Raw genomic sequence first — 11,963 nt, forward strand, 5'->3', positions numbered from 1 at the left:
TTAGTATGCAGTGTGTCAGGATGAAACCTTGGTGATTTGGGATTTGAACTGCAACCTTCTGATGAGGCCAATTACCTTTCCGCAAGGTAACCCCTGGCCTAGTACTACAATGATGCATTTGTTAATTTATTAATACTCAAGACTACTCAGTGTACGAGTTCTTTATTCTTCCGTCTTTATACCATTATATTAAATATCTTTATATATTATATTAAAATTGTGCAGTATACAAATCTGCTCTACTTTAGAAAACTAAATAAATGGCACACAATGCAGAAGTGCTGAGTTTTAGATGAAGTTTATTTCTGTCCTCATGGGACTGCTGTCACAGTTATATCTGGCTAACTGTAAATGGTGTAAAGTGAGAATGAGAAGCAAAAGAAACATGATACAAGAGGGAAAAAACTATCAAACGTAAATTAATGTAATCAAGTAGAGATATTGGCTATGCACACTTCAACATCCCTCCCCTCATTTCCAAAAAAGCACAACAAAACAAGTCAATCTAGTCCACATTCCAAAGCAAAAAAAAACAACAGTCACTACTACAGTTTGAAACCATGAAAACAAGAAATGAAAGGATCTTGATGATAACAAGGGCCATCATGTTAAAGCATAAGGAGTGGTAGAGGTGAAAACTCCTGCAGTGGGTGGAAGGCATAGGCCTCTGTCACACAGAAAGTCTGGAGCCTCACACACACACACAAACACAAACACATGCACATGTGAAACGAGCAGAAGACTGCCCATGAAATGTAACCTGATCATGCAGCACATAGTACAGAGACAGAAAAATGCTGTTCTGCACAAATATCCCAAAACCCCTCTGCAATCACTGTTTTGTTTATAATCCATTTAACAGTATGGGCATCAAAAATAAAAGTTTACCAAAACTCTAAGGATGCATATGTACGACTGAAGGCATTTAAAACTCATCCACTGATCGCCTTCTTTCATTGTCTAGCACCAACGAGGGAGGAGGGTTCAAAATACAACAAGCATAAAGTTTTTTTTTTTTTTTTTTTTACTGTAAATGTTCACAATTGACAGTCTAAATTAATTTTATATTCTTGGTGAAATCTATTTCTGTATAAGAAACAATGTTTAAAATATATTCATAATCAATACATCCTAAAACAAAACAAGAGTTATAAAAAAAGACAATGTTGAGTACAGCTTGCTTTGTAGTGTAATTGTGTTCATTGGCAGTTGTATAGCATGACATGATTCAAATACTCCAAAATATTAAAGCAACTTGGGATAGGTATCTCACACAAAAACAATGTCCATATATTATTAGGATTTCACTAGGTGGGCTGACTAACTTAAACTACAAATACATCCAAGCAACACAAAATTAATCATGGCTGCTACATGATTATCTGATCATTTTACTTCCTTCTGGAAGTCTCTTTTCATTACTAATATTTTAATAACCCTGAGTGTTAATCATCTGATTTTGACTTGAGATGAGTTCCATTGTCACAGTGTGTTTTCACTGAGCCCTTCATTCACAACCTTTTTCAAATGTAAAGAGCAGGGACTTCTGCATAGTCATGCGGTGAAAGACCTCCAAAGCACCTCCCAATATGACATGCAGTTTATAGTGTTCCTTTGGTTATGTATAAAATCTACCTGCATTTATTTTACAAAATAAGAGTATATAGAAAATGACCGTTACAAATGAGAAATTAGTTAATTTATCCGTTTTATTAACTGTATACTTATTAGTATGGATATATTTAAAATGGTAGTCTTTTGCAATTTTCTAAATTGGGTATTAAAACAATATGCTTTTTTCTCTTCAAGCTGATAAAAGAACCCTAGTACTATTCAATAAAAAAATGATTACACTTTGCAGTTATGCCACAAAACAAAAAAGAAACAGACGTTAGAGGGACACACCAAGCATATTTTAGATATTTGTATTAAATTAGATCATTTTCCTTCAAGATTTTTCCATCTTCAAGCCAAAAAAGGATATTTTCAAACCTTTTTCTTTAGCTGAAATGATTTCACTGCTTTTTCAGCCTTTAAGTACTTAGGATAAAATATTATCAAAATAATATTAATGATCTTTCCATCTGCTGTGAGCAGCACCCCAGTAATGAGCTCAGGAAGAACTGTGTGTGGGGGTGGGGCTTCAGAATTAACACTACACCAACCAACCACTAGTTGGGAAAGAAGCGGGAAATGCCTTGGAATGCCCTCTGTCCAAAGTCCACTTTGGTCAGAGGTCCACTGAGGTCCATTGAGGTCATGAACAATCACAAGAACTGCATAACTGAATAATGTTTCAGTCGCTGCACACTCTGACTGAGATGCTTGGAAAAACTGGGCCCGGTCCAAAAAGTCCAGGTCAGTCCACTCACAGCGCTGGCCCAGAATTCCATGCATCAGGATTAGGAGAAGTAGTATGTCTCAATTCTACTTTGGTATTAGTATAGTAAAGTTTATAAGAAACTATGTTCATAATAAACTTGATTAATAGTTCATTAATTAGTGCTTAATTTTTCCTCCTAAGAAATCACAAAACACAGCCTATTTTCACTAAAAGCTATTCAAAAAACATTTGAGTTTAAAATTATTTTGACTTTGTCCCACTGGCCTTCGTAGGTTACATTGGCACTTGATATCAGTGAGGAAAGATATTTGTTTATGTATTTACTTTCGTTTTTTCAAAAAATATATTCGATCAGCAAAACTATGAAATTAGCTATAAAATGTTTCAGTCTGGATATTTAAAAAAAAAGATTTAAAGGTTCAGTGATGTGGAGGTGACGCGAAAAAAAAGTGTTTTCCTGGTAGTGTGGTGGAGCATCCTATCCTGCAAGTGAAGAATCAGAGTAAGACATCAGAAAATATGACTTCATCCAGTCTGAACAAAAATGCCTTATGGCCTCCAATGTTGCACTAAGACATTAGTGCAGAATAAGAATAATACTCAAAATTTACCACAGACATCGAAATGCATATTTTTTCATATAACTAGAAATTAAAAACAGTATGTTTACAGCCACTCATCATGGGCATGAATTTGTGACTTTCAGTGATTTTCTTTAAACTGCACCTTTTCTGGTGTGGAATGATTGCACAACACTTTAATGATGTTAAAAACAAAAACTTGTTGAACTTGGCCATGTTTCTCTCTAAAACATTTTACTCAACGGTATGCTTTTGTAATAATTCTGGGTTTGACCACTTGGTTGTACGTTGGTTGTACAATTACCAAAGCAACAAATAAAAAATTACGATTGCCAAAGGAAAAAAAAAAACAAAAAACAATAATAATAATAATAAATAATCACAGAAAGCCCAAGATGACATTCATGGCCATGATGGGTACATGTAAAACTTTGAAGTGAAGTGAATGTCACATGTGATACACAGCAGCACAGCACACAGTGAAATTTGTCCTCTGCATTTAACCCATCACCCTGAGTGTGCAATGGGCAGCCATGACAGGTGCCCGGGGAGAAGTGTGTAGGGACAGTGCTTTGCTCAGTGGCACCTCAGTGGCACCTTGGCAGATCGGGATTCGAACCGGCAACCTTCTGATTACGGGGCCGCTTCCATAACCGCTAGGCCACCACTGCCCCTTTGATTATAACTGTACATTGTAACTACCATTTCAGGATTAGTGTAAAGATGAATACTCATATAACTTATGGAAACTTAACACTGATGATTAAAAGGTTTAAAATATCATAACTCCCCAGGACCCTGGGCTGGAAACAACTTGTACCATTTGGCAAATGTAGCCCAAAGAATAGAATGGAATTGTCTGAAATAAAAATATATATACAGGCAATTTACAAACACACAAATTAAATAAACCCATTCAATACATAAAAGGTGTTACTTCTGCATGGCACAGTTGTACTAGTGCTCAGTGTTACTGTGTACTAGTGTTATATAATTTGTGTTATAATAACACTAAATTTGAGCCTTGAATTTTTCATTACAGCCATCAAGAGGGAGCTAATGATCACCTGATAGTAAGTAGGGGTTGGAGTAAAGAGTGGAAAAAAATTCTGGAATAAATCTGTACCTGGCTGCAGGGGCTGGACCGTTAGCTTGGAACCCAGCTGTGAGAACTCGTACTCTGAGTGGTGGCTGGACCAGGGTAGCCCTGTCCACCTGGCAGTATGGGGTCAAAGTTGAAATCAATACCATCTCCGTCCATCAGGTCGCTGTTGATAATGTAGTCAACGTCACAATCCAGGTTCTCTGTGAACATGTCAAGGTCGATGTCTGTGGGCAGGCGGTCCTGGGAGGGCATGATGCAGGCAGGGGATCCAAACTGGCCCATTGTCTGAAGACCTGCTAATGGAATAGCACCTGCTCCTTGGACAAGACCCCCACCTGTAACCTGATGTGGGTTCTTCACGCTAGTGAGCTGAGGTGGATCAAGACTCACCGCTGACAGGAGCATGCCTAAGCCCATCTGTGTGTGATGGTGGGGCTGTGGCTGGGGTAGAGGCTGTGGCTGCATAAGCATCAGCTGACTAGGCTTGGCATGGCTGAGTCCCAAAATTCCTGTCCCTCCCTGGCTGGGCATGAGAGGATCCACCTGGGTCATCATGACATCATTGGGAGGAGGAGAGTCAGAAGTTAGCAGAGCCTCCAAACTCGAAGGCACGTGTGTACTGAAGTGAGTCCCAGCGTGTGAAGCAGGGAGTGGGTTAAAGAGCGAGTTTCCAAAGCTGGGGGGACTGGTGCTGGGTTGAGCTGAAGCTTGCAGGGGTTGAGAGGTGCTCGAAGGGGGTTTCACTGGCTGCAGCTGCCTGTAAGAAAACCCTGTACCACGGGGCAGCAATGTTGAAGCTGAAGGCAGAGGTGTTGGGGGACCCTGAGGCGCTGTGCTGGGACTTGCTGCTCCCGGTGGCCCCGTTATCAGCGTTAAGCCATCAATCAGGTCCAGCTCCTCCATGAGAGTCTCTGTGAGGGTGTGGGGGAGGCTGCCAGTTGAGTAGCCCCCCAAGAGCCCATCTTCAGGGAGGATGTCATCCTCCTCCTGTCCTGGAGCAATAGGTGAGAGACGGCTGCTCACTGTGCTGGCATTGGAGCTTGTTCGTGGACGAAAGCTGGTCCACATGTCAGGGTCATCTAGGCTGCCACGTGATGATGGGCTGCTGTTATTCACTCCCCACTTGGAGAACTGCTGTGAAGAACCTGGGCTGTCAGCCTCGCCCGACACAGTGCCACCCTCACCCTGCAGAGCAGAGCCAGTTCCACCCAGTCCAGTGGCTCCTGCCTGCTTTTTGGTCTGCTTTGCCCGCATTCTGCTCTTCAGCAACTTGCTGCTGTTGTCCATAGATGCCGCACGCCTCCGGGGGGCCTTTCCGGTTTTGCCTCCTTCAGGATTCAGCATCCACCAGGAGCTCTTGCCTGTTGATTCATTGTGAACTCGAAGGAATTTATTGTGCAATGACAAGTTGTGGCGAATTGAATTCTGAAATTGTATTAAAAAGCATTTGATTAAAATGTATTATAAAACTGAACATTTAAAAAAGTATTAGATTAGATATAATCTCCAATTTTCAATTTCTAAAATAATAAAGTATTCGGTACTACGGCAAAGAATTATGAAGAATGTACCTTCCACCCAGCGGAACTGTTACTATCTCCTTTATCCTTAAAGTATGGAACAGTCTTCACCATCCAGTCATAGATCTGTGCTAAAGTCAAACGCTTTTCTGGAGAATTTTCTATGGCTTGACTGATTAGATCGGCGTAGGACTGGTTGCCCCAGGCGTTGCGTCGAGACGACCCTTTTCTGGGCGTGGCCCCGCCCACTCCTGCTGCGACCCCGCCCTCAGCAATGAGCGCTTTCTCTGGCTCAGGCGTGATTGGATGGCGGTCCTGCTTATCTTCCTCAGCAGGCGGGGTCCCAGCGGTTGACTCGGCTCCGTCTGCCCCCTCCGGTTTGACAGCTGAAATGTCTGGTCTCGGCAGTGGCCAAGTACACGACCTGGGTCTGGTCTGCGGCTGGAAATCTGGGTCAATGGGGGGTACGTTGTCTTCCTCCATGATCGCAATAGGTTCCGACAGGTTACGATTGAAAGAAGGTCAATCAAGTACTCATTAAATTAATACTATGTGGAATTTCTGTTTATGGAAAAATAGTACTTGAATACGATTCACTAGGTTTGGGGGAAAAATTGCCGGATCACACCCAGCCGCTATTAGGGCAGCAGGCAGCAGCGTGTGATGGACAGGATCTGAAATAATCTGGATACACCAATATAGCGTCAGATAATCCTCAGATTGGGGACTAGAGGGACAAAATAATCTCCTTAATAGTAACTATCATAAACCTTCCAATTTGCATAGAGGGTAAAAAAAAACCCTTTGTTTACAATAAAAAGAACAAAGGAAAATCACACGACCTAAAGCATCACAACAAGTGGAGTAGCCACTACAGGTAAAGCTCTGGCGGAGTCTACAGCTGCAATCACATGAGAACTAAATATTATGAACAGTAAGTGTGTGCTTTCAGGGTAATAAATCTAGTGAGTCTTCCTAATTTGCATTCGTTTTTCTAGAACAATTTAGAGATTCACGTTGTAAACAACGATGTCCACTTGAAATACCGATTATATTCTCCAGTTCAAGGCTGCCTGTCAATTTATTGAATAAAAAAGTATGCGGTCACATGTGTCGATGAAAAACTCAGTCACCACATAACACGTGTCTCAAATTATTTTCACGTGGGAAAGTTGATTGCGCGTGTACCGTTTAATACGGATTGACGGATAGTGTTAAACAAAAGTTAAACAGAAAGGCTGATTTCGTGAGTAAAATACACTAAGTCCGAATACGAGAGAGACCAGGTGTGAGCGTTCCTCCACGCCGTCTGCCATGTTCCTCGAGACGCTGAAGCGCACGCTGCCTGTGCTTCTGGGCGCCGCCACTCCGGGATTTCGGGGTTTAATCACTCCTCCAGAATCCAAGCGGGGCCGCTTCTCCTCAAAACAATCCGCGGGCCGGGTGTGTATGGTGAACGTAAGCCTCCTCTTCTTCCCGGATCGTTTGTTCAAAACTCAAAACGTAGTTTTATCATCTGAAAACTGTAGCCGACTAGCTGGATCCTAAGAGTTGAAATCCACATCAAAACAAACCAAAAATATTAGATTCCACTTGATATTGTAGTTACATTTTTCGAAGTTGCGAGCGCTCAAACAATCATTCAGCATAGATCTTTTTGTTTTTGTTTTGACTCGAGGCGAAGACTCCCTTCTGACGTCTGTTTACCACCGCCAGACAACATGCTGCGCGCATGCGCACAGGGGGCTGCTGGGAAATGAAGTCGCGAGCAGTCTCCTCAACCACGCTGAGAAGGAGGACGTGTTGGCCACCTGAAAGATGAAGTTCAGTCATGTTTTTCAAGAAGTGTTCAGTTAAATGCTCCGCAGCACACATCGTACAGTGCGAGAGAACTACGAATAAAATCTTCCTAACGCCACAGCTCACGCATTTCAGTTCACATACACCAGGAACAGCTTTATTTGTCGGACAATAGAGACGGTGATGAATGTACCACGTACTGTATACGGATAATTATGGGACTGTTTGCACAACAAATAATTGTCTAAATGGCTAAATTAGATACGGTCGGCTATTTCGGTGTTCCTGTTAGCCTCAATTTAACATTTGACTGGTATGTTTCAGGAGACGCCAGTCTTGCTAAGGATTTACGGCTAAATCCACGGGTCATCTCGTGGATTAGCATTTTTTAAATGTCACAAAACGTTTATTATGCGTATAACGTGTTTATTATATTTTTAAAAATCAACTTTAGTTCACAATTAGATAATGCATATAATAGTCCCAATGCAGTACAGTACGTTATGTCTGTAAACTACAATTCCCAAAATGCATCATGAACGCACACAACTCCTGAAAATGGTGAACGGTGGGAGGCGGGGGCAACTCGTGGCATGATGCAATCGTCATACAAGAAAGACAGGATCATTGTCTTTACACACAGGCAACGTTCACAAACCAATGGAAGTCCAGAATTCGGTAGCAGTGTATTGGAACGTAGATTAAATGGTTTGGATTGACTCACTTTGTTCTGTATTTCGAAGCAAATGGGGTAGGTAGCATTTCTAGGCAGAACCTTTATGCGGTAAGGTCCTTCAGAAAACTGTAAAACAATGTAAATTTCTGAAACAAATGTGTTAACATTAAAATAAATTAAAATCTAGAAGTAGGGTGTCATATACAACTGCTTATATCAAGTTTAATATTCTTATTACACTCACATAGAATAAAATACCTAATACTATTGACAGCTAGACAAGACAGAAACCACAAAAAATAACAGTCTAGAGAACTACGGCACTATTAAATATTAACATCCAACATCTGTGGAGGTGCATTTTTAATATAATTCTAAGTAAAGTTGAGACAATTCAATGTCAGCACTGCATTGCGTCATCTGTTTACAATACACTAGTTTACATGTATGTCAAGGTATTTTCTCATTGTTTTACATTGCATGCTATATAGAGTCTATATTAGAGCTGTAATTGTCCCTAAAAGGTTAGGCATGGCCCAGCCTGACTTGACTGTTATACTGTGCGGCACATTTAAATAAATGACAGTCACACAGTCAGTGTTTTAGTGCACAATTTCCATAAGGCCATGACCCAACAAGCCCTTTTAATGTACACCTTTTTAAAAGCCTGTTTTTTTTTTGGAAGTAATGGATTAAGAGTAAAAGGTGCACATTTAAAAAAATGTAAATCTCAGCATCCATTTTCAAATCCCTCACAGCCACAGAGGAGGACCAGCATAAAAATATTGGCCATCCTGGTGGCACCTGCCGATGTATACATGACAGTGCTACTTTCTACTTCTATTGCTAAAAAAACTAGGTACGAGTTCCCTTTTACAAACTTGACTCTCACTGCCGAACTCTCACTACTTGACTATGCCTCGCCATTGTTTTCCCCCTGCGGTGGCACTGCCTACATGCTTGCCACTGTGCCATAGAACTGCCACCATATTAAGACCATGCGGTGATCTTCACCTCAGCTGGAGTGGGCTTGATCCTTCTCCCCCACACCCCATGTCTGCGTCTCCTCCTACAAGTGCTATAGACTGGATGTTTATGTTTGTTGACTGACCAGGCTTGAGCCTGATTAAAATGATAGAAATTGAGTATGAACTGATCTGGCTTGGGCCAAGATTTAAAGCTCTAGTCTATATAGAACACAGGATTATAAAGAGTTTTGATTATCCTGTTGGGTGTGTTATTGGGATTTTATACATTTAATGTTTACAAATATAATTTTGGTAACCTCAGCACAGATACAGATACTGCGCCTGTGATTTCATTTGGCAATTGACAATGCAATATTCAATCAGAGCATGCAATTGTCAACTCTTTAGTCAATCTGAGAATGTAATTTGATATCACATTTTGCAATTGGCAATTCAATGTGCAAAGTGCTAATGTTATACTAAGTTCACTTCAAAGTATTTTGAATAAAAAATAGAATAACAATTCCAGAGTTGGAAAGTAACAAATTACATTTTCTCATGTTACTGTAATTTAGTTTTTTTATTAATGTAAAGTTGTTTTTGTGAGTAATTTGTAATTTTTTTAAATATGTAATTTTACTACTTTTCATACAAAATACACAAAAATGTGTGTTTTGCAGCATATTTCTCAGATTGTGGACGGTAGCGCCTCACCATGACAATAAAAAAAAAAAGAAAATAGCAGTATTGTATCTGGGCAAAATGCAACATAGCAAAGCAATCAATGAAAAGGTATCCTGACATTCTTCGAGTTATTCTGCTACTTAGAATGAAATCTTTCGAAAAGGTTGTTGATGCTCAGGGCATCACTTCACTGCTGTTGGAGAATGTTGCCCAGATAATTTGCATCAGTTTTTCAATGCTGAGTGTCCGTAGCCTAAACTTTTAAAGTGAAGTGATTGTCAGTGTGATACACAGCAGCGCAGCACGGTGTACACAGTGAAATGTGTCCTCTGCATTTAACCTATCACCCTTAGTGAGCAGTGGGCAGCCATGACAGGTGCCCGGGGAGCAGTGTTTGGGGACAGTGCTTTGCTCAGTGGCACCTTGGCGGATCAGGATTCAAACCGACGACCTTCTGATTACGGGGCCGCTTCCTTAACCGCTAGGCCACCACTGCCCCCTAATAGGCCACCACTGCCCCCTACAGACTGCAGCATGAAAAGATGGAATTCAAATTCAAATTTTATTTGTCACATACACAGTCATACACGGTATGATGTGCAGTGAAATGCTTTCTGCAACTGCTACAGACCACAGTATTGCAAATGTTGCAAGTAAACAGTGAACCAATATGCAAATATTGCAAACATAACCAAGTATTACACTTTTATGTCTTTAACATAAAATATGTGTAACTGGTAGGGTGAAGGTGTGCAAATGAGTTACAGTTTTTACAATGTTTAAAGAAAGAAGAAAGAGCCATAAAGAAAGAGCAGTAAGGACCTAAAAAGCGCAGTGTCATTTTGTGCAAAGTGGTTTTGTGCAAAAGAGTCCGGAGTCATTGGAGGTGAAAGTGCATGAGTTCTATGTACTGTTGTTGAGAGCTTGGACAGCCTGCGGGAAGAAGCTCCTCCTCATTCTCTCTGTGTTGGACTTCAGGGAGTGAAAGCGCTTCCCTGATCGCAGCAGAGAGAAGAGTCCATTGTTGGGGTGGGTGAGGTCCTTCACTATCTTCCTGGCCCTGGTGCAGCACCGTTTGCTGTAGATAGATTGAAGGTCAGGGAGCTTGGTACGGATGATTCGTTCGGCTGATCGAACCACCCTCTGTAGGGCTCGCCTGTCCTTCATGGTGCTGTTCCCGAACCAGGTTGAGATATTTCCCGTCAGGATGCTCTCTATGGTGCAGGAGTAGAAGTTCCTGAGCACCTTGGAGGGCAGTCTGAAGTCTCTCAGGCGTCTGAGGTGGTAGAGACGCTGCCGGGCATTTACATTTACATTTACATTTACAGTATTTATTAGACGCCCTTATCCAGAGCGACTTACAATCAGTAGTTACTGGGACAGTCCCCCTGGAGCAACTTAGGGTTAGGTGTCTTGCTCAGGGACACAATGGTAGTAAGCAGGACTTGAACCTGGGTCTTCTAGTTCATAGGCGAGTGTGTTACCCACTAGGCTACTACCACCCTGTGGGCCTTTTTCACCACGGTCTTGATGTGACAGGACCATGACAGGTCCTGCGTGATGTTAACACAGAGGTAACGGAAGCTGTCCACTCTCTCCACTGGGCTCCTGTTGATGACAGGGGTCTGGTAGGTCCTCTCCTGCTTTGTACTGAAGTCCACTATTAACTCCTTTGTCTTGCTGACGTTCAGGTGGAGATTGTTCCTCTGGCACCAGTTCGCCAGATTTCCAACCTCCTCCAGGTAGGCCGTCTCATTGTTGTCAGAGATCAGGCCCACCACGACAGTGTCGTCAGCAAACTTGATGATGGTGGTTGAGCTAGTAGTGGCTGTACAGTCATGGGTGTACAGGGAGTACAGCAGGGGGCTCAAAACACAGCCCTGGGGGGCTCCAGTGCTGAGAGTGATGGAGGCTGAGACATGTCTGTTATGTTAATGTAATGTTATGCTATTTGCGAATAACCACGCGGACTCTCGACACGCGGTCTGCTTCTTTTCTCTTTTATTTCCGTATACCCAGAATCCCTTACAGCAACACCCAAAACCTGGAACACACACAAAACGCACACTGCCCATGTGCATATGTAACATTCCCCCTTCCCCAGGAGGAATGGCAATAACACAATATAACTAGGCGACCGGGGTCGACTACCCGGAACGCCAGCATAGCCATGTGGGTTATTCTGCCACGTGACAGGCTATGCCCTAACTACGTGGTGTGCTATTCAGTCACATAGTCCTTGAGGTAAGCCGGTCTACAGCGGACACGAACAGGGCGTGGTGAAG

General features: G+C 42.0%; 1 protein-coding gene across 1 annotated transcript; it reads right to left on the minus strand.

Moving 5' to 3' along the window:
- Nucleotides 1–282: 282 nt before the first annotated feature.
- Nucleotides 283–7,287, minus strand: foxo4 (forkhead box O4). Its single transcript, XM_028960023.1, has 3 exons — nt 5,602–7,287; nt 4,052–5,455; nt 283–2,827 (listed from the first exon to the last, which is right to left on the minus strand). Exons 1-2 carry the CDS (start codon nt 6,031–6,033, stop codon nt 4,073–4,075), a joined length of 1,815 nt encoding a protein of 604 aa, XP_028815856.1. The 5' UTR covers nt 6,034–7,287; the 3' UTR covers nt 283–2,827; nt 4,052–4,072.
- Between the last annotated feature and the right edge of the window lie 4,676 nt (nt 7,288–11,963).

This window comes from Denticeps clupeoides, chromosome 18, assembly GCF_900700375.1.
Source record: "Denticeps clupeoides chromosome 18, fDenClu1.1, whole genome shotgun sequence".
NCBI classification, from domain to species: Eukaryota; Metazoa; Chordata; class Actinopteri; order Clupeiformes; family Denticipitidae; genus Denticeps; species Denticeps clupeoides.